At 29.5% G+C, this 24962-nt stretch overlaps 1 protein-coding gene and 2 pseudogenes across 1 annotated transcript; 1 reads left to right on the top strand and 2 right to left on the bottom strand.

Annotated features, from left to right (window-relative positions):
• Window positions 1–595: 595 nt before the first annotated feature.
• LOC149062698 (uncharacterized) lies at window positions 596–9143 on the bottom strand (annotated as a pseudogene).
• A 10729-nt stretch (window positions 9144–19872) lies between these two features.
• Window positions 19873–20790, top strand: LOC149062697 (uncharacterized; annotated as a pseudogene).
• Window positions 20791–21887: 1097 nt separating this feature from the next.
• LOC107169829 (zinc finger BED domain-containing protein 5-like) lies at window positions 21888–22955 on the bottom strand. Its single transcript, XM_015519716.2, has one exon. The coding sequence runs from the start codon at window positions 22953–22955 to the stop codon at window positions 21888–21890; it is 1068 nt and encodes a 355-aa protein (XP_015375202.2).
• Between the last annotated feature and the right edge of the window lie 2007 nt (window positions 22956–24962).

Genomic DNA, 24962 nt, shown 5'->3' with positions numbered 1-24962 from the left:
ATGATTTTGTTGATCGTTTAAAAAATTCTACAATACTTTTAACTTTTTTGTGAACAATTTGTATGTCTGATAACCCACTTTGTGCAATTAAATTTATGCTGTGTGCCAAGCATGGCATATGACGCCAATTTGAATTTAAACTTATTGCGCTTGTAATATTAGCCGCATTATCACTAACGGCAATTTTAATTTTTTCAGATATTTCCCACTCATCGAAACATTTATTCATAAATTCAGACAAATTAATTGCAGTATGGGCTTGTTCAAAATAATAGCATCCTAATAAATATGACTTTAAAACACATTCTATACTATCTATATAATGGACTGTTATAGCGACGAAACTATCGTTGTTCAAAGACGTCCAGCCGTCTGTAGTAAATGCTATATATTTAGCATTATTTAAATTCGTTTTTACTTTTTGTTTGGTTTTTTCTAATAATTGTGGTATGATGGACTTGGAGACGGTTTTTCTAGAAGGAATTGCATAATTAGGATTTAGCATATTAACAAATTTTCTAAATTCAACGTTTTCAACAACACTAAATGGTTGAAATTCTTTGGCTATCATAATTCCTAATTGTTCGTCAATTTTTTACGATTTATTCATAGATAGAGGTCTTGGTATAAATGAGTCCATCACTGTTTGAGATTGGGAGGTTTTAATAGAAGTATGAGTTATTTTAGATGTCAAAAGTGAAGATGTAGACGGTTGGTTTTGTGTTTCAGAAGTATTTTGCTGGACAAAAACTGTATTAGGGTCATCAATATTTTCCTCCAGATCCAGATTATCAGTTTTTTCAGTGCACATTTTTTTCCTAACATCATATTGTATAATGTGTTTTCTTTTTAAATGCCTACTGAGGTTTGCGGTTGAACCACCTTTATAAGAGTACGAAACCGAACAGTATTTGCATTTTGCTGATTCGTTACTCGCTGTAGTAAAATGATACCAAATATCGCTTGTTTTCCTACTCATTATTAATAATTAATAAAAGTAAAATAAAATAATAATTACAATAAATAATAATTGTCAAACGAACTACGACTTGCCGATAAACAAACCACGGAGTAAATGATTTGATTATCTTTATATTAAAATTATTCATTATTATTATAAATATAAACATTATTGATTATAATCAAGCTATTTTTAAATTTTATAGTCCCATTCCTATAAATAGATAATAAACGTACAGCTTGGAAGTTTCATAGTCGTATAGCCGACGTACGACGCACCAACGCGCGAGACGCGGTGGAACGTACGAATTAAATTTAATGTAGAATAATAATAGTATGTCAGCATAGTAGTTCTGTGGTAGTAAAGTACGTTATAATATTGTTGTAGTGGGGAATATACGTTATGAACGGAGTGTGTATACCACAAAATAAGACTCAATTCGGTACTTCGGTATTCGGTGTAATCGGTACTCGATATGACTGTATCAGTCGTATCACCGATACGGTGATACGACTTAAGAACAACTTGGTTTTGGACCTATTGCACCTAAAAGGAACGAATAGGTGGAATCGTTCCGATTCGTTCCCCCACTGGACTCGTTCCATTGGAACGATTCGTTCATGAACGACCCACCACTAGTATAATACTGACGGTCGTGCTGTGCATTTCGCATCGATGCAGTTGACCGTTGCATATTTATAATTTATATTATGTCGCCGCGCTGACCCTTGTATTTCTATATAACTATAAAGTTATAATTTGCAGCGCTTTTATTACTCATTCACAACAGTCACAACCCATAAACTTATTATTAACTCAAGTTCCTGTTTACTTAAATATATATGCTAAGAATGTATTATTATAATATGTAAATATGTATTTACATTTATAGCCGAGTTACTTACTTTTAAAATATATATTATGAAATATGTTTATTATTCTGTTTTAATTTTTTTTTTTTTTAATAGATAATATTGTTGATTATTGCACATATTATATTATTATTCATTATTAATGAATATTGAAACAGGACATTATTCATATTATTGTGTTGAACATTTTGATTCAATGCAACAATGTATTTCTAATGCGATCATAGAGCGACAAGCGTGTTCACACTTCACAATCTAATTAAATCTAATAGACAATAAACACCATTTATTTTCTAATGAAATTGAAAAATATTTATTTATTTAAAACCATTAGGTCGCGCGCACATTGAATGCGTTTTCGTACGAATTTGATTCGTGCGAACTTGTACGTACACGCACGAACGATCCTGATCTACCAAATACTATGTGAGCGCGCAGACTTGGTGCAATTTGTTCGTACGTATACGTACGTGTAACTTTGACGTACGAAAACAATCCGAACTTGTCCGGATTTCATTAACGTTCGTACGCCGGCAATGGATAAATGAATAAATCGTATGAATAAAACGTATTCAATGTGCGCAATCAATTCGTACGACCAGTATTCGTACACAATGTGCGCGCGGCCTTATAAATGCATTATAATACGAGTATAGGTGAGATCCTGGTATTGGAGATAGATCATCTAGAAAAAAGTGATAGTGTATAATTATTATGAATATTTAATTAACCTATGTAGGTAATAGGAAAAGTATAAAAAATACTTTTTTTTGGCTGCTTGTTCTTTCAAAATTCTAGGTGGATCGATAATATCGGTAACTAAATGTCTCTTCCCAAACTGCGGATTAATTAATTCCGGCAATAAACACTCATTATAGAATCTAAATACCAAATATTAATTATTATGATACATAGTTAAATTTGTGGTTATAAATTTATAAATGAAATAAATTTATAATGGTTTATAGTAATTAATAATATACTTACAAATGTATTTGAGATTGTATTTTTTGATACCAAAAGTTTTCATCGTTAGCTATACATATATTATAATACCAATTTTCTGTGTAAATAAAAAAATTACATTTTTTCTTTTTGTAACATGTAATTGAGCCTGGATCTGGTAATAATAATTATGATTAGTTTTTAAGCAAACATTATTTTGTTCGTCTTGAAAACAAAAAGGAATCTGCGCAAATTTAAAATTTTTTAGAAATATTATGTAAGGTATTGGTATTAAAAATCTAAATTTATTACTTTTCCTGTATCGATAGCATCAAATATACTAGAAAAATTTCTGGCCGAATAGGGACATTTGATTTCGATGATCGAATCATCGCCGATGAGGCCATCTAAATAATATATTTATTGTTTATTAATTCGGTTTTAAGTATTTTAAATTAACAATTATAATTTATTGTTTGTTATTAAATAGTTTTCGATTTTAACTACCTGGACTTGCAGCTAAATATATAATTTTTTCATCGACACACAAACCAACAGGTGCAATTTTCAAATTTTTTTTTCGCTTCGTGTTCCATTACACGTCCGTATTCAATAGCTTTTAATATTTATGCTACTATACAACAAATCATAGACAATCTTTTTACAAGATGTATACTGTCTCATTTTGCATATTTTACCGATATTTGAGGCAGTAATTCTTTTTTTTCTTTCAGAATACCAAAGTTGGGATTTTGATTGATCTTTGGTTTCATTTTCCAATTTTTCTGAAAAGTTAAAACAAAAGATTCATATACCATACATTTTCTTAAGATTTTTAATTTTTTTACCTCGATTAGTGGTTTTTAATTCATTTAGAAAATTATCTTTTCTTATTTTAAATTCAGCAGATGTTAAATCATCAACCAATTCGTCTGCTAATCCATAGTTCTCATCTAGACCACATTTTTTTAGTTTTATTTTTATTTTTAGAAGGAAATAACTCTCGTCTTCGTTTATTATTACGTCTTTTTCTCTCAACATCTTTTAAAAATAATTTACTGAATTTCCCTTAAATGTTTATAAGAAATTATTTATTATTATTTATTATTGTATATTATATTATAATAAAATACATAAACATTTTACGAGTACCTAACATTTTACCTATAATATATAAAATATTAACTCATTATACTTATTTATTTGTTATTTTTGTGATATTTAATAAAATATGATTTTATTAAATGTCTTAACTATTTAAATAAATACCTGGACTTTTTTTCATCACGTTTTTATTCAGTGCTCTCAGGTATTCTTGAGAATTAAATGAAACTACCGCAGCTTCAACTCGGGTGTTATATGCGTTTCGTTGTGATAGATTCACTCTTTTTCCGATGTATTTGTTTATAACGCTGTTAAACTGCTCGCATATATTATTGTTAACGTCTAAAATCAAACTTGACGCATTTATCACTAAGCGATTGACAATATTTTTTATTTCGAGCATCATGCCACAGATTTCTGCACGCTGTATCCAATTTTCTTCTTCTAGTAGTCTCTTTTTACAAAAATAATCATCACACTTGGTATGTTCGCCAAAAATATGATACGGGCTGTTATATATGTCCATTGATAAATCTAAAAAATATATTACAATATACAATAAACATATTTTATACATTTATTACATTTGTGACATAGGTTTGTACATATTTATTAATTTTTTATAATTAACCAACTCTAGTAACGATTTTTAAGGAACCTTAAAGGTACCAAATTGTAAAGCATTTGGCCAAGCAAAAAACTAACAAATTATAAGCTCTAACATTAATTAAAAATGACAATAATATATGTGTCATTAAAACATAATAAACATATACACATATATACATATAAATTGTGCCAATACAGTAATACTTCGAATTTATATTTAAAATGTTTTACAAACTTTTAATTTTCTGTGCTGTTGGTAAATTTTCATTTTTTCTGTGTCTTATTGCCGTCACAATAGCAGTCCGAAATCTTAATAATCTTAATTTTTCAAAATAAATTGCCTTAAGTTAATAGGATAATAAGTTTTTCTTGAGATAAAAGTTAATTTTTGGATATAATTCCGTAACATGTGATTACGGCACTCGATCTTCTGAACAATACAATCAGGCCCATAGGGTAAAATTTCTTTAAGTCTTTTAGTGACACTACTATCACCATCACCTGAGAAATCAAAAGTTAATTATAATAGGCGTATAATGGTTTTTAAAATCGAATAACCTACCAATAAGCTTAATGAACTTCAATTTGTGTAGCTCTATACTTTTTAAAAAGCCCTCAGAAATTCCATCTGCTTCCATACCGGTAGCTGCTTTTTTCCAGTTTATAAAACATCTATGAATGCCTGGAGTTTCATTTTTTGTTTCAGCTCGACTACAGATTATACAAAAGCGATTTCTGATGCCAACAAATAGCACTTTTTTAGTTTTGTATCCAATAATAGTGGCCTGTATATTTTATTATTTTAATTAAATATTAACAATAATTCATACATGTATGCATATGGTTAAATAGGTATAAAATTATTCCCTATTTTTGTAAAAATAATTTAGTTATTTGTACTATTCTGATGAGACTAATATTTCAAATAAAATGTTCTAAGAAAAATTAAAAACCAATTAAATTTTTAAAGTTTGAAAATCAAATTCTTATGAGCATTAAATATTTAATAAAAATACAAATTATTTTGTAGTATACCACTCCGGATAAGGCGTCGTATTTAGATTTATAACTCCTTTTTGACCACTGTCCATCTGCTACAACAGTACAAAATGGTATCCCATTATCGTCCACATCTCCTGCTTCTATTGCTAAGTTTCTTTCTTCCTCTCCAGCCTTTTGTATTTCCTCCCACGCTAAATTATGAATGCTGGAGCTTAATTCTTCATATTCTCTAAAAAAAGTGGTACTTGCCATGCACAGAATTTCCATTGCAGCTGACAATTCAGCTAGTTGTTTTTGGCCAATTCCTTGAAGATTATTTTATTATAACAATGTAATATTTTTTACAACCAACAACAAATTTAAATATTACAAAAACTGATGTTGTGAAAGTATAATAAACAGGGTCCATTACACTAATTATCTCGAAAAGTATTGACTTTTTTCAAATTTATTAATTTTTTTTTCAACATTTTAGATTTTTGCTTTTCCAAAAATGTAAAAATGTATAATATTTTGAATTTTTCACGCTTATATTTATTATTTAAACCACTATTAACTTTTGATTTAAAAAATGCAACATATTAAAATAACTAATAACTTAATAAAACTATTTTTTACGAATTTTCGCGTCTAAAATGTTATTGCTTCTCAAAGTGTTATGCTTACTGGATATAACATTTTGTAATCACTAGGGCGTGGATTTCAATGCAAAATGCATTTTTTTTTTTGGTTGATCTTAGACAATGCTTTCTGTGTACATAATTCGTTTCATCCAACAAGTGTTACAAAGCTACACATTTTATTTTGCATATTTCGGCGTTTTTTCTTTTTTAGAGCATTATTAGCATTTTTGTGTGATTTTGTTTGTTTTTAATACATATTTGTTCAATATACTTTACAAATTATGCCAGTTTACAACTATTCTTTTTAGTCTTATGTTATCGTTATGTCATTTTTTTTAAATTATGGTATAATAGTCCATGACGATAACAATAAAACGGACTACGTGTGCATAATCAAAAACAAAAAAATGACAAAAACGTCTAGAACTGGAGGCAATTTTGGCATTCATAAAAACCAACTACTTATTATAGTTATATTTTTTATGTCGCATAATTGCATTTTTTTGAAGGAATTTTAAGGTATTTTTTAGAGCATTGAAATCCGCGCCCTAATAGTTATCATTATTTACGAACAAGTCATCGACAGTCGGTAATTTGATATGTCAAATAAGTTAGTACAGAATAATAGATGATTGGTGTTCATATAGTACATAAACATTTTAACGCGTAAATTTATAAAAAAAAAAATAGTATTATTAATTTATAACATTTATATTATATGTTCCCATTTGAAAACAAATTTAAAAATTATACATTTTCAGAAAAGTGCGAATCTAAAATTTTGAAAAACAAACATTTGAAAATAGTCAATACTTTTCGAGATAATGAGTGTAGTCACTGAAATGGATCACTCAGTTTTACATTAAATCAATATGATTTTTAAAATTTACCAATTGCTACAGTTCCATTCGTTACAGCTTTATTTATGGGAAGATATGATTTATCAGATGGTTCTGAAGAAATAACTGTTACAATGTTGCACATTTTGCATTGGAATTTAAATTTCGAAAAAAAACCATAACGTTTTTCTGAGACAAAGGACATATTCATAAACGAACAGTCTAGTCCACTACCATGTGAACTATTTTGAATTTGTTTAAACATATAATCAACATCTACAATTCGTCTGCCCGATAAATGATCGGTAAAAACCCTAAGTAAAAAAAAAATTCAAATAATAATCCAATCGAAAACCAAATTTGAAATAAAAATGTACTAAAAATTATCTTTGGTTTTTTTTCTGATACTTACTCTGTATTACTGTTTGCCTCTTCACTTAGTAATGTGAAGGATTCAATATCATTTAAATTACAAGATTGATTACATTCAACAATTGGGACAACTTGAACAGGTGTCGAAGTAAACCTAAAGTTATTTATTAATTTATTATTTCTAAACACATGAAGTTCTAACTAACAAATATTTTACAATATGAGGTAAAAAACAAATTATATACTAAGTGAAAAAAAATATAATAATTAAGGATACCTAAAGTTTTTTAAATAATCTTACTTACGGGATTGGTGTAACAATAAAGTCTACGTTTTCAATTTCGGTGTCATTAGTGGAGCCAGGTTCTCTATAAATATTAGAGGTGTTCCGGGTACAGTTTTTACTTATAAACCGGGTACCGAGTATTTGTCGAGTAACAATATCTGTTAAAACCGAGTCTCGAGTACTGGTCGAGTAATAATTTTTTTTTAAACCGAGTCTCGAGTACTAGTCGAGTAATAATTTTTTTTAAACCGAGTCTCGAGTAGTGATTGAGTAATCATTTTTTTTTAAACTGAGTCTCGGGTACTGGTCAAGTAATAATTTACATAAATATTAAATACCATGTACCGGTATTAGCCAAGTAATAAATAATAATGTCTGTTAAAATTTAAATCAATTTATTATCAGTTTGTAATTTGTATGTGGTTTTTTGTGATAGTTAATTTTTTTTAGAAAGTTTTGCATAATATAGCATAAATTAAAAATGTTCATGGATTATTTAAAAAGTGAATTATTGTAAAAATCCCACATACAAACTCAGATAATGTTTTAACTTTTAACCATCAAGTTTCATAATAATTAATAGGTCGACTCTAGATATCAGATGGTAATTACTTAATAACAAATTAACTGCAAGTCTGCAAACATAACTACTTATAGTTTTAATTTGCTCAAACAAAATTAAAAATTAAAATAAAGCATAAAAAGTAAAAACATTGATAAATAATTAAATATTTAAAATTTGTTTAAGTTGTGGTGTAAGAATAAAATTTGTTCGGCCTTCTCAGGGTGGAGTTGACTTCTCTTAGCTTCGTAAACTAAACCTGCCTCTGAAAATGACCTTTTAGAGTAGACACTTGACGCAGGAGCAGACAAATATTTTTGAAGAAACAGCTTGTTCCCAATATATGGATATTTGTCATTTTTTTTTTGACTGCTCCACCAACCTAATGGATCACCATTAATCGGAACGGACTCAATACTACAGTAGGTTTCATACTCAGCAACTAAATCTTTGTTGAAATCAGTATAATCATCTAAATCGGTAAAATTATTGGACATCATTACAGTAGAATTATTTGAAGGTGTTGATGTTGCTATATCATTGTAGAAGTCCCATAATGATTTTACAGATGTTTGATTGTTATTATTTGTTATTGAAGAAATATCAATAGTAACATCATCAGGTACAACTGTTAAATCAAGATTGTTGAAGTTTGAAATAGTACTTAAAATTATTTTCTTCACTTCTGGTATTTTTTCAGGTTTAAAAAACGATAACTTGAACCTTGGGTCTAAAATTGTTGCTAGAATAAGGTTCTTATTTTTAATTACATTTTCAAATCGCTTATGGATTCGGCTGATCATAACATCTTTTGTAGTCCCAACTCCAAAATGAATACTACTAGGGTGTTTTAAAAATGAATTTAATGACATAATTGCAGGGATAACTTCACTTATTATTGATTTATTAGAGGATATGCGTTTTGTGAGCTCTTCGAATGGTCTTAATAAATTCAACAATGACTCCATTACTGGTAGGTTAGGTTAGGTTAGGTTAGGTTACTGTCCAATCATTTGAATTAAATGATGGCAGACTTGATGGAACCTCAGATGTGAATATTAATATGGCATTTTTTAAATTAAACAAACGCTCTAGCATGTAAAAACTAGAATTCCGCCTAAAATAAAAAATATTATCAATTAGATTTTTTTTAAATTAATAATGACATAGATAAAATAATAATATATGTATTATACATCTTACTAAGTACTAATCTAGTGCAAATATCTTGAATAACCTTTTTAGGTATGCATAATAATTATAAGTTAGCAATTATCATGATGTTATGTACCTATTGGCTATTATGCATAAATATTAAATGTATAATAACAAATTAGTATTACTAAGTATATTGTAGTAGTGTAGTAGACTAGTAGGTACGTACCATTAAATGACTCTAGTTCACCAAATTCACCATCACAATTCGCATCGTCCATGATTATAGAATTATGGAATTTGCAAATATCTTCTTTTTATTATTGTTCAATTAATTATTGTAAAGTAGGTACCTAATACCTATATAATTATTAATTATATATTATATAGTATGTACTTCGTACCTTGTATACAACTTTCGTGATCAATCGTCACTCACAACTCATAAACAGTAAGCCAGTAGGTAGACACTAGGAAGTAATCACTTTTATACATTTATGTATGAACAACCAACTGACAACTGAGAAATAAAGCAACAACCAACAAGCTACAAGTCTACAACCCATTACAATATAATATTAAATATTAATAATATTATACCCCTTGATTATAAGTAGTAGATTTTAGATAAACAAGATAATATTGTCAATTGTCAACATTTATAATCGGTGGGCTGTGCGTGGTAACTCTATTTTTAAATCGTTATCGGTAAACGTATAATTATTAATTACGTAACAATTTATAGTCATAACAACTAGCATTAGGGCCGGAGAGGCTAGTACTATTATAATTTTATAAAATATTTTCGTTTGGTCGATTGCGGGTACACATTTTTTTTATTATTAATAACCCGGGTGTGCCGGGTTTATTAAACCGGGTACCGGGTATATTCTAGGGTAAAAATGTAGCTTTACACCGGGTACCGGGTACTGTCCAAGTCATCTTTTAATAATTCGCCGGGTAACGAGTATTAGTCGAGTACTCAATATGATATCGGGTACCCGGTTTGGACTCGATAACCGGGTACCCGGAACACCTCTAATAAATATTATATTATATACACTATAAAGTACATATAGATACAAAATATCCAACAAATAAATTGTATTAATTATGATATTATAATTTATAGTTGGTTTAGGTATTATGTATACTGCATTACTTCAACTGCAAATAAACGATTATAACCCTTTTACTTTTTAGATTCTGAGCGTAGCGATGAATGTATTGATTTTACAATGATGTTTTTTTTTTATATGAAATTTTCACCAAACGTTTATACATGCAATCTCGATACACCACCAAATTTTCAAAATACGTTGCAATTTTTCAAGCTATTTATAAGCATAATACATTTTCGGGTTTTTAAATTTTTTTTTTTGCAAACGTCGATAAAAATTTTTCCACTGTCAAAAAACTTAAAAATTTAATACAAGGTTATTCATAACTTGTTTGAAGTGAAAATCATAAAAAACGTTGAGGGTAATTATTTGATTGTTTTTTTATTAGCGTCTAAAGTTAGAAATTTGAAAAAAACCCGTAAAAATCACGAAATTTCGCAGTTTTTTTTTATTTAAAATTTCATAAAATTGTTTTGGTTTGAATCTTAGATTTGAAAATTTGACACGAGATTCTCCATAAGTTTTCCTACCTTTTTTAAAGAAAAAAAAATTACCGGAAAGTCAAACTAAATTTTTATGAGCGTTTGAAATTAGACATTGGGTGTTCCCCTGTTTTTTCCATACACGAATTTCTTATTTTGATATAAGTAATTCAAAATTCAATAATCGCAGACATTTGAAAAATTCACCAAATGTTAAGATTACCACTTTGTGTACACCGAAAAAATTAAAAAATAATTTGACAAGTTTTCGGCTAATTGTAGGCCTAAGAAATTTTCGGTTTTCCCAAATTTTTTTTTTTCAACATCAATAAAAAATATTTCGTTGGGTCAAATTTTTTGAAAATTTAATACAAAATTTCTCACAACTTGATCAACTTATGGATCAAAAATAATAAAAATACATAGCCAACATTTTTTTTATAAGCATTTTAACTTCAAATTTTGACCGAAATTCAACATTGAACTTTTGCAAATCGTTTTGTAGTTAAAAATTCATCAAATGTTCAGTTTTAATATTTAACGATTGAAAATTTAATGCAAGATTTTTTTGTAATTAGTTTATAATGTAACCAAAAAATCAGAAAAATATATTAAAATTATAATTGTTAATGGACATTTTAAGTTAAAATTTGGACGTCAAAATATCGAACATTTGCAAATTGTTTAGTAGTTACATATTTATAAAATGTTCAGTTTTTATAACTCATGATTGGAAATTGAAAACAAGGTTTTTCGTAAGTTGTTCAAAATGCGCTAAAAAAAATATTTAAGATAAGTATGCTCTTAACAAGTATTGAACATTTTTTACTTTTGACCCCCCAAAGTACCAACTAGTTCCACTTTCCTATCAGAAAAATTTCTGGTCGAGAAAATCGGAGCACTTTACTGCCCCAAAACGTGATGACAGACAAAAAATAAAAAACACACATCATCGCTCACTTTGCTCAGAATCTAAAATGCAGAGATAATTATTATAATTGATATTTGAAATTACTTACTGAACATCAGGGAGATTGTAACAACGATTTGTACTAGTCCCTTTTTTAATATTCTTCATGCGCATAGACTTTGCCTTTGCACCTGATCGAGCTCGCCTAACCGAGAGTGCTCTTACCTTTTTTGCTACCATTGTTTGTAAAAATTTTAAATTATGAACACTAGTCACTAAGGAATATAAAGTCACAAACCACAATTCTCATTCGGTAATGTCGTAATGATGAATGAACAGTTTTGTATAAATGCTTTTTCGTGATAACTGATAACCATACCAATATACGTAATCGTTTTACATAATATAATTTTTGATTAGACATTTAGATAGTTGTGTAGTATACATTTTTCAATTTTTGTACAACAAAAAATAATATAATAATGTGCTAAATGCTAATAATGTGCAGTACGTACTACCGAGAATAGGGATCGAAAAAAGCGATAAGCCAGTTATAAGTTATAATTATTACTCAATGTACACTTACCACGAATGGATAATAAGGAGTGGGGAATTGTCGAAAATAGTTACATTGCACGCCGCATGCTATGAACAGCGCTCTAATGGAAATAATTAATTTTCAATTTTTGTATAATAAATATAATAAAAACTGTTTCGCGCGAACCAACTATAGAAGAACAGTATTCATAGCTAAGTCACAAAAAAGGAGAAATTTATCTGTGCAATAGCGTTCTTATTTTGTTTATAACATTATTCAATAATTTTTAACAAGCAAATTAAAAATCATAAAAAGACAACTATTAACAAAGCAATAAATCAAATCGTATTTGTGTTATCAAAAAAATTGAAACGCTACGACACAGATAATGTTTTACTTAATATGTTGTAAAATTTTGGTTAACTTGGTTCCCGCAGAATGATTTTTGCGGCCGAATTACGGGTGCGCTGATATCCTCTTAAATATTATAATGACAAAAACACTGTTATGTAATACTAGTCCCCTGACCTCCCCCACATACAGTGTCCATCGCATCGATGTCGCAGAGGGCGCTCCGCCGTTGCTGTCGGGCGTCGCGGTCGTAGCCGCTGGCGTATACGGCCCAGGGCTTGGAACCGAAATTAAAAATACCGGTATTTTAACCGGAACCTATTGAAAATATTGGAACCGGAACCTTACCGGAACCCTTTTTCGATTTTCCTAGGAACCTAAACCGGAACCGGAACCGATATTAATCGAAAGATAATTTTTCGGTTAATTTCGGTTTTTTTCGGTTCTAGTTTTATTTAATTATTTAATATATTTAGGCAGGTAATACAATATATTATTAAATAATAGTTGATTCTTAAAATTTGGTTGTACTTTATACGGGTAATTATAATTGTACATTTCTATAATCTAAGAGTTCCAGGAAATAATAAAATATGAGCATTTACCAAAATAAATATATAAATATTGTTATTTGCCCGTTGGTTTGTAAAGCATGTAGTTATGATTATTTCCATATATTTTATAACTTATAAATAGTTTTGTACACAATTTCTTGTAATGTAAGTTGATGAATGATGTCTAAAAATATAAAATGATTATTAAAACGATCAAAATACACACCCGTATAAATTGTTATCAGATTGTGACAAGGACTAATAATTAATATTATATAATGGTATACATATACATATTAAATATAATTTCTGAACAGTTTCTTATATTAATAAAATAGGACTGATGGGCGGATAACCAATAATTTTTAATATCGCAATATGCAATGTTCGTTTATTCTTATTACAAGTATAAGCTATCGATTAAAGTGCACAATTGAATATTTGAATTTTGAATACCTTTATTTTTATTGACCATTCGAATAACACTTTTCAGTAGGCACAATTTCAACTTTTGACTTGGGGGGCTGAATATATTAAAGGCAAGCTGACCATTGCAATATAGCATTTTAAAATTGTATGTCATAGGATTTTTTTTTTTGGGGGGGGGGGGGCTGCGGCTCCCTCCCACTAGTTTGCGCCTATGGGTATATGAATTAAGTTTATACCTGGTTTTTTTTACTTTTTGAAAAAAAAAATTAACCTCTAAATACCGGTATTAACCGGTAACAGAACCAAAACCTTAATTCTGTAATTTTAAGAACCGGTACCGAATTTTTATTTTTTTGAAGAACCGAAACCGAAAAAATCATAAAGGTTCCAAGCCCTAATATACGGACAGGGCAACCTGTTTTCCCACTAATGTATATTATAGGAAAGTTCCCGACGCGACACACTGACCAACCCCCTACCCAAGAACATCGAGACGCCGGAACGGCCTACGACCAGCCACCGACGTATACTACCGAGCTGTCTGTTTTTCGCCACCATCGATGACCGATCTCCGGTGTTCGATTTTTGTTTCTGCTCAACGTCATTGACTCTCGCAACACGTCTCCCGGACTCAAACTTTTGTTATTTGTTTTCACCATCGGCGGAATACCACCATGATGAGCTGAAGTGACGCCATAGGCCCGAGGCGGGCGAAGCCATCTCAAACATCATCAACTCGGTACAAGCAGTCGTCGTCAAGTATTATTTTTCCCCCAACATTCCCCTTTTTTCATTTTGATTATGTATCACCCTAGTTTTTTTTATATACTCAGATTTTCCTCAGAGGTGCCCCAGTAACCGTCCTGCGGAGCCGTGGGTCGTTTCCTTTAATACATCTAAATGTATAATGCGTCCTACCGACGTATGATTATCGGTGGAGTACGATTGCGCGCGTTTTACCTTTTTGGGCATACGATTGCGCGCGGTGCCGGAATAACAAAGAACATGCTTTTGACTATTCAAAAGTGTACGATTGCGCGTGAAATTGGATGCGACGTTGCCGATTTATTATTAAAATTTAAAATAATTATCATTATTAAAAAATTATAAAAAAATTTGTTATTTGTCGTATATGTTGTTATTGTATTTATTTCTAATAACATTATAAACGTGGCATCACGTGTCAATTAATCAGTCAAAAATAGTACAAAAAGTTAAAAATAGTACAAATAGTTACAAAAAATAACAGATACTTTATATTCACACTTAATCTACCTAAAAAGTTCGGATATTTACCATGCACCTATAATCTGTATATTTGGCAACGTTGCTTAGAAGCAAAAATAATTTAGCAAGCGCAATCGTACACCTAAAAAGGTACCGTTGATAAGGACCGCGCGCAATCGTATTACAGCCATGATTATCATTCCGTGCCGGTAACCGCTTGTCGGAGCCGTAGCATTATCTTATATATTTTTTCCCTGTATTTTGTGCACTTTGCCATGTGCCAAATATTATATATTTTTGAATTGCACTTGCCATGTACCTCATTTTATATTATTTTATTCATATTGATTAAAACACACCCTTTTCTTAAAACCGTGTAAAATATAACTATATGATTACCTTATATTTTGTCACATTTTTTTATTAATATTATTTATTTTACATTTTTTTTCCCCAATATAAATCCTCGGCATTCATTTGCCGTTGCGTGTATCAAAGCCTATGAGCTCCACCGACTTGGCCTTCGGGTCATCACGCGGTGCGGCTCCTAGGTCACGACAGAAGTGTTCCCCTTTTGTCGTGGGTGGTTTTCGGTAGGTAAAATGCCCGAATTCTCACAAATTGAAATTAAAAATTTGAAGTTGAAGCAAGAAATATTGCTACTGCAAAAGGAAAAAGCAATCAAGATGACTGATTATTAATTTGTAATGTTTTTATTTTTATTAAAATATGTATTTTATTATGTTCCCACTAAAAAAGGAAACTACCAAGACTGGGTTACTAATTTGTTATGTTTTTATTTTTATTATTATAGATAGTATGTTATTATGTTCCTACTAAAAAAGGAAACTACCAAGACTGGGTTACTAATTTGTTATGTTTTTATTTTTATTATTATAGATATGTTATTATGTTCCTACTAAAAAAGGAAAAACCAAGACTGGGTTATTAATTTGATATGTTTTTATTTTTATTATTATATATATATTATCACATTGTTACTTTCATAAAATAAAAATTTAATTTCTTCGTTCTCTTAATATATAATAATATTTCGTGTATCTATTATATTATTTATGTTATTACTATAAAATACTATATAATACTTATATAAAATAAAACTAATTTTTGTTGACATCGCATATTGTTTTGTAGCGAATTTATAATTTTAAACTGCATTTTGGAAACATCGAATACTGTGAAGTGTGAATAAATTAAAATAATATATAACAATACCGCCAAAATTAACTAATCAGCGTTTAACCGTGGTCTACAGGCCGGTTAACTATTTGGTCGTTTAATCAATAATTAACAAGTTAACCAGCACTGTACAACGACCCAATATCGTTAATCTTAATCGTTAATACTCTTAATCACTGTTTAACCGACGACGGTACAACTGGCCCTAAGAGCGTGATACTTCCCGTATTGTCTCCATATTATAAGTGCGTAACATTGCAAATTTTATGTTAATCAGATCACGTTTAGCTCTATTAGTTTAGAATTTACAGTGAATTTACCTCTCATAAAATATTTTGGTAAGATTATTATCTAGTCAATGTCATTAGTTTTTATAACATTTTAATTAAAAAGCGAGTTATGAGTATTTTAAAATTATAAACCTGTGCATTATAAAATACTCAACTCGATTTAAAATAAAAATATAATAAAAAGCCTATGAAATTAACTAGATAATAATCTTACTTTTAAATTTAGTCTAAATCACTCTAAACTTTAAACTAACGGAGCTAAACGTGATCTACTGAGTGTAAAATTTGCCATGCTATACACTTGTAAGACGGAGAAAACACATCCTCTTAAATAATTTAATGCACAATAAAAGAAAGTCCTATTATAAATTTAAAATTTTCTAGTATTTATAAAAATAAAATAAAAGGAGCATTAATGTAAGTTTTATTAATATATTTATTGTTTTTGTTTTTTTTATGTGATTCAGCTGTTTGAATTTAGATTTCCTCAAAAGATAATGTTTTTGTTTTATGTGTGGTGGGTGTCCACATGTTAGCCTCATTGGTAAAAAAAGTTCACCACGCCACTGCATATACCTATACCAATATAAGTTATATTCGAGTCAAAACGACTTAATATCTATAATATATTATAACTTGTGTAAAGATCAGATCAGATCAGATCTTAAATAATAGTGTTCATCGACTCACGATACCGAGACATTTATACATTGCAAAAACAACACATCTGTCGACAAAGAAGGTAGGTAAGTGGAACTTTAATTTATACATGCAAAACTAAATACGTAGTTTCATGTCGATCTGGCAATACATAGTTGCAGAATAAGGTAATGCAGATAGGGTATTCAACTTCAATCATTCAATAACTAACCACATCTAATTCAAATCACACTTAAATACATTCCCCACATCATTTATTTTTATTTCTTATTTACTTTATTAAACCACCAATTTACGTCCCAGCTTTACACCTTATTTGCTTATTTTATTCTACTACAAAAGTACTATCTTAAATAAATGTGATTAATTCTAAAGCAATAGTGTACTAAAAAATAAAATAATAAAAAAATATTGAGAATTATAATTTGAATATTTTTTTCAGTATTTAAATTAATTTAAAATAATATAAATTATTATTTCCAGTAAGTACTAAATGTTAAGTAGGCATCTATTAGAATAGTAGTTGGGTGTACGAGTATTTAGATTTGTTAAGATAAGATTTGCATTAAAATATTTAATACTTACAAAATAGTTAATAACTTAATATAACATGCAGCATTGCAGCTTAAAGCAAAAGAAAAAGCTTTAGATTAGGTAGTTAAATGTAAAAATCATTTATGTTTTTAATACTTACCCAGTAAAAAATATTTATAACTTGATAAGTTGTAATGTTTTACGAGTATAATAAAATGTTTAATGGATTATTAAAATACATATTTGTATCAAATCTTAATCCTTCACAGACCAATTTAATTTACCTTAGCTAAATTTAAAAATTGAATTAGCTGTTTACAGAAATTCCTATAAATTTGATTTTTATTATAAACATAATGTGATTTGTGAATGAGATAATTTAAATTATTTAAGAATACTTACAGATTTGGACTCCGATTTGGATTTTTTGCTAAAGAAGCTATCTAAGTTACCTTGTGCACGTTATATTCACTCATTTTTAAAACCGTGTGCCAAACTTTTAATAAATAAAAACGAGTGTTACACTTAAGCTGTGTTAATGTGTTTACACGATGATAGTAAAGTTGTGTAACAGGCGATTTTTACCCCCGGATATTTTTACCTCCCACGGTAAAAATATACTAGGTTAATTTTACCCCCGGTAAAATTATTCTACAGGTGGGTAAAAATATACTGAGATAAATTAAACTTTATTTAAATTATACTAGGATATATGGTACTCCCAGGTGAATTCATATAGGATATTTTTACCCCCCCCCCCCCCCCATAAAAATGTGTTCTTCTTATTATATTGATCTGTTTATTAAAAATTAAACAGTATTTTCAACATATTCGTGACTGTCGCTAAATATTATGATAAGAATAAAAATACAACTATACAATTCAAAGTAAAATGTACGGTATTATACTTAATTAACAATCAAGTTGGATAAAAAAACTTTGATTCTAAACTAAAGTTAATTGAATTTCTAGATATTGTATAAACTTTTTATGATTTAGTATTTACAGTAAAAATATTATTCAATGTCCTTTAACTTACAAATGATTCAATGAATAATTACAAAAATTACAAAAATTACTTTAAAACCTTTTCATTATGAGACAATGATAAAGCAAAATGATGAGCAAAATATGTTAATAATTTATTTCTCTAAATCAATCTACTATTTGGTCAAAACTACTTCAATCGTTGACAAAAAATAATAATAAATGTGTTAGTAGGTAAGGTACATATTATATTTTGTATATTTTTAAAATACTTTAACGAGGATACCCCGACAAAATATCGCAACTAAAATATCGCGAAACCATTATATCGTAAGGAAATAATACTGCCGTACATTATTATAGCGTCTGTATATTGCATTTGACTTAATCTTATCTAATCGTATTCACCTTTTAGCTAGCAATGCATTCAAGTATACTGGTTTTTCATTTTATAATTTCTATTTAATAATACTTTGTACTGTCACTGTGACTGACGCTTTTACAGTTTCACACTTTTATACGGTTTTATAGAGTTTTTTTTTTTATTTATTTTAATTTTAAATGGAGTTAAATTTTTTAAAAACTGCAAAAGGCAAAAATTTATTAGTTCATAACGGATATACTTTTACAAAAGAAAAATATGGTGCTGATTCCAAGGTAAGATAAATAATATTACTATTTATAACATTCTATGTTCGCATCTATAATAATGGGTGCGCGGAATAACAGGGCCGCCATAATTAGTCGTCCGTCGTTTTCGAGCCGTGTGGTGATCCGTGTTAGAAGAATCTGTGTTGCCCGTCAATTATAATTAAATATGCATTTATTTGCATTATTTATTATTTTCAGATTATTTGGAAGTGCAGTCAATATGCCAGTAAAAAATGCCGTGGAAGGTGTCATACACAATCAAATAACGTTATTTGGGACTCAGACAATCACATTCATTTACCAGAGGCATCCAGATTGGCTGCAATTCAATTTATCTCAGAAATAAAAGAAAATGCAACAACTTCTACTAGTACTTCAGCGTCGGTTTCAGCTTCAGCTTCAAAAGAATTACCTCGTGAAATAATTTCTTATATTCCAAAAATTGACTCCTTAAAAAGAACAATTCAGCGAGTACGGAAGAAGGAATTTCCAACTTTACGCCCTAATTGTGTAGAAGAACTAACAATTCCTGATATATATATATATATCAAATAACAGATAAAAAAGAAAAAATTGTATATTTTGACTCTGGAAGTGAAAACATACGTGTTTTAGTATTTTGTACTGAGGATAATTTGAAAATATTAAAAAACGGTTCACAATGGTATGCGGATGGAACATTTAAATCTACTCCGCCACTTTTTAATCAGTTTTTTGTAATTCACGGAAAATTAAATGATGGATCCATATTCCCATTGATATACAGTATAATGACTCACAGAACAGAACAAGCTTACAATATTTTGTTTAATTTTCTAGCTGATGAACTTGGAGAGTTTGAACCAGAGTCTATCATGACAGATTTCGAAATGGCTTCTAGAAAATCATACAGTAAGTGTTTTCCAACTACTAAACAACGAGGTTGCTAATTTCATCTAATGAAAGCTATTTGGAAAAAAATACAAACAATTCCAGAAATGCAAAAGTTGTGCAAGGAAAATATAATTTTCTCTTCGAAAATTCGTTATTTTGCTTCTCTGGCTTTAATACCGCCATCAGATGTTTGTGATGCTTATGAAAAAATATTAAAATTAGATTTTTTTGTTAAAAATAATCAAATTATTTTTCCTTTCCTAACATACTTTGAGGAGACTTGGATTGGTACTAAAAAACGAGGGCGAAGATATCCTCCGTTATTTCCTATACCTCTATGGAATGTTTATGAGGCAATACAAAGTGACTGGGATAAAACAAATAACATTTGTGAAGGATTTAACAACGGATTTGCTCATTTACTTTCTCCTCAACATCCTTCAATCTATAAATTTATAAATGGTTTGAGACGTCAACAAAACCTAACGGAAATTAAAATAAGTCAAAGTATAGTAAGAAATCCAAATACGCCAAATAAAAAGAACAAGACAGTCAGTTGGGCTGAATGAGTAAAGAAAGTAGAAGCAGATTATCATAATCGAGAGTTTGAAGGTTATCTTCAAGGTATTTCATTGAATATATACTTCCATTAATTAATATACATATTTAATTTTTTTTTAATACTTATATCAATTATACTATATATTAATATAACAATATTATATGCTTGAAATATAATATTTATTTATAATGAAATTACTGCTTTATTTCATGCTGGCGGTATATGTATATACTAGCGATATTTATTCCATGCGATATAATGGTTTCGCGATATTTTAGTTGCGATATTTTGGTCACGCGATATTTTACCGGCGATATTTTGTCGGTGATTCTTTAATGAGTACGTGTTGAATTGTGTGGAATCTTGTATTAAATTGTCATAATTTTTAACTGAGCATAAAAATATAGATACTTATATACAACTATGCAAAAAAACCTAAGAAAAAAAATAATATTTAAAATAATTCTAAATAGCTTAAAATGAGCCAAATATTTTGCGAATTGTATAATAAATAGCAAATGTCTATTTGATGAAAATTACAAGTACCTATGACAAACTATTTTTGAATTACATACGGTTCGTTGATTATATTCTAGGATATTTTTACCCCCCTTAAAAACACATTTTTACCGGGGGGTGTAATAATATCCTAATATGTTTTTACTCCCGGTAAAGTTATCGTAGGATAATTTTACCCCCCCCCCCCCCGGGTATAAATATTTGAGGGCATTAAAATCCTGCGACACCGGCCGTAAATTTATAATTTTTTGACCGAAAACATGGTTTCGTACTTCGTTTTCCTCAGCTCTGGGTAGTCGTAGAAACATAATTTTTTCACCAATATAAACGAGAGAAGTTAGGTTTTTCTAGTTTTCTAGGTTCTTAGTTTTTAAGCTAACCTTTTTTTGTGAATCTTGTTTTTTTAAACAAACTAGATCGTAAGTTACTTAACGAGAATATTGATATTTAAAAAAATTGTAAAAAATCAGCCACTTGACTTAAATAAATGTTTTTACCATATACATTTTTCTGAAAATCATATTTACAAATTGGCTAGCGAAATTGTCTATGAATTATATTTAAAAGAAATTTTTTTAAAATATTAATTTGAACAAAAGTTATTTCATTTGTCAGATCTCTGTGGGACAACCTGTATAAAGATATTACTAAATTCGAATACTCTTGCCACTACATTTCCACGGAAAGCCATCGAGAATTGCAATAGTATAGTAAGGAAGTGTGCTCAGCTCCCATATCAACACACATTTGTTCGAAACATCTGGATGTCGACGGACGAGTTTGGATGAAGTTAACGATTTTAATAGTTGATTGCAATACCTCATCAAGAGATGGGCTGATAGATTTTGAAGCGAGAGCTTCTCTGTGAATTATACAATGAGTCCATACAGCAAATGGTGCTTTTCTTTTAATGAGGGCTTGAAGTCCGTTGTAACATCCTGACATCGAACGAGCTCCATCAGTACAAATACCACAGCACATTTCCCACATTAAATTATTTTCCATTATGAAAAAATCGAGCATTTGGAACAAATCTACTGCTCTAGCTTGACTTTTAATAGTTCGGCAAAAAAGATCTTCGTGAAAAACGCCACCATCTATAAACCTCACGTAACAGATAAGGTGGCCATCATTATTATTATCAGTGGCTTCGTCCAGTTGTAGAGAAAAGTCCTTGCCTTTTAATTTATCTATCAACTGATCGTTAATATCTTCAGCCAAATCAAGTATTTTGCGACTAATAGTAGAATCTGATAATGGTATGTTCATTAATTGCTTGGCAGCAGCCTCCCCAAGCATAATTAATACCATATCCATTGCTGCCGGTAAAATGAGCTGTTCTGCGATAGTGTGTGGTTTTTTACATTTAGCGACCTGATAAGCAACTTTGTAAGATGCAAGCAGAGTCTTAGAAGGGATCTTAGCATGCTTGGCAAAGGTTGTCTTTTGTTCACGCATTGCTTTTAATTTTGACTCAAAATATGTACGTGGTTTGTTTTTCAAAGTTTCATATACCGTTTCCAAATGACGTTTCATTTTATTAGGGAGCATGCTTTCAACAGCCATCACTTTGAAACAAATAACACACTGTGGACGTTCTTCATTCTCCACTACCGTATACGTAAAACCATAATCCATGTAACTCTCATCATATTTACGGTGTTTTGATTTTCTTACAGTATTAGAACTATCAAATTCCGGATTATCACGTTTAGGTCTGTTCAAAAATTGATCCATCCTGATAAAACTCTAAAACTTAACTAACATGAGAAAACTATCACTTGTGTACATGTAAACACGTTAATAGTCAATGGATAAACACAACTCGCGACTAATATTGCCAAACACGACATACGCACTGATAATTTAACGATGGCCGACTTACGCGACCAATTAAAGCTATATTTAGTGAATGATTGTTGTAGAATGTAGACAATTCAATGTTTCCAAAACGATGTGCCTCAATGATAATAATAAACGTTTTTCGTAAAAATATTTTATTAATTAAAAATAATTTATATTAAAAATATTTTAAAATATTTATTGGTTTTCAATTATATGACGCTGCTCCCTTCGACAACTCCCGCGACGCACAGTTTGAATACCTCTGATATTGATGAATCTTCAACTTCAATAACCCAATTTTTGCAGGATATTGAGAATTGTAGTAAATTAAATGCCAGTGTTAAAGGTAACAGGATGTCTGCGTATTTTTTGCAAGAATTAGCAAAAGACGTTAAGCGAATTTGTAAGCATTTTCCATTGTGGACTGCAGTTATGCCGTCTATATTTAATTCACCATTTAATATTGCTACATCAGCTCCAGTTGAAAGCGATTTTAATGAGCTAGAAAATCTAATTTTAAAACATGCTAGTCGCCCGATGACTGCTGACCGTTTCATACTTCGTCACATCCAAAGTATTGATAGTAACTCAAAACTATTTCGCAGTTCTCAACTAAGAAATGATGCTCTTGATAAGAGTCCAACAACTACTACATCGTTAGTTGAAAATGATTTTGTGTCTATTGATCCTTTTTAGTCATCCGATGATGATATAGAAATTTGGCGTGGTAAAGGTGAGGAACCAATTACAAGCATAACATTGAAAGAGAATAACAAAAAACAAAAAATATTCCACTCTTCTAAGAATTTCGTTACAAAAATTAAGTCTGAAACAAACATAAAAATAACAAAACAATTATTTGATAATTTAAGTACATCTTCAATTTCAGACGATAATGAAGAAAGTGCATTCATTGATATATTTGCCAATTGCCAGATTTAGCATGAAAATAAAACCAGTGAAATCGTTATAAACGACATACACGGTCTTCTTAAAAGAAAAAGTCTAAAATCAAAAAGCAGACCCACAAAATATATGCAACCAACACCTGAGATTGAACGAGTTTTATGTGATCGAAACATCAGGTCTAAACATGAAAGCTTATTATTAAATGGTAATTTAAAGACTCCTCTGCGGATGAACAAAAAACGATATTTAATTAGCAACACATGTCCGTTCGATTCAGTCGTATTTATTATAGCTATAGCATACATAGACAGCGATTCATACAAGAAATTTGTTGAAGAACAAACAAATACTCTTTTACGTTTTTGCAAGAATTTGGCTTCAGGTGTCATGGTGTATATAAAGAAAGAATAAATATTCTTAAGGAATTGTTTACAGAAGACGAAGGTGTTACTGATGTTGCTTTGATAAATACAGAGTGTAATGTTCTTTTTATTTGTACGTCCTTACTAAAAGACGTCCCATCGGCAATTGAATTTATTAATTGTCGTAACCTGAAATGTAAATCAACAAAATATCCATGCCCAACAATCATTTTAAAATTCAGTAATAGATTAAAAATCTAGAAAATGATTTGAAAAAGTATACAAAAGAAAAAGTTAAAGAGTGCTCAAATTGCAATGATGTTATGGCAATAAGTAGGCGAGAATTAGGACAACATTCAATAATTGAAACTGATTCCTACTCAAAAAATCGAAAATTTATTTTAACAGAGTTTCCCACTGAAGTCAACGTTGAAGGAAATCTGTAAGTATAGCTCAATACTTATTAAACTTTGATAAAATTGTTTTATAGTGTAGACCATAAAATATACAAATTTATATTTTTTAATCATAATTAAAACCATAAATTTGTTACATTGATAGGACGGAAACCCCTGATTTTAGTAATGTTAAATGTACAAAAAATTTGAAGATAAAGTAAAATCAATAG

Source organism: Diuraphis noxia, unplaced genomic scaffold (genome assembly GCF_037042655.1).
Source record: "Diuraphis noxia isolate RWA-SAM2 unplaced genomic scaffold, SU_Dnox_SAM2 contig0001, whole genome shotgun sequence".
In the NCBI taxonomy this organism is placed as follows: Eukaryota; Metazoa; Arthropoda; class Insecta; order Hemiptera; family Aphididae; genus Diuraphis; species Diuraphis noxia.
This window is presented reverse-complemented; position numbering and strand designations above follow the sequence as displayed.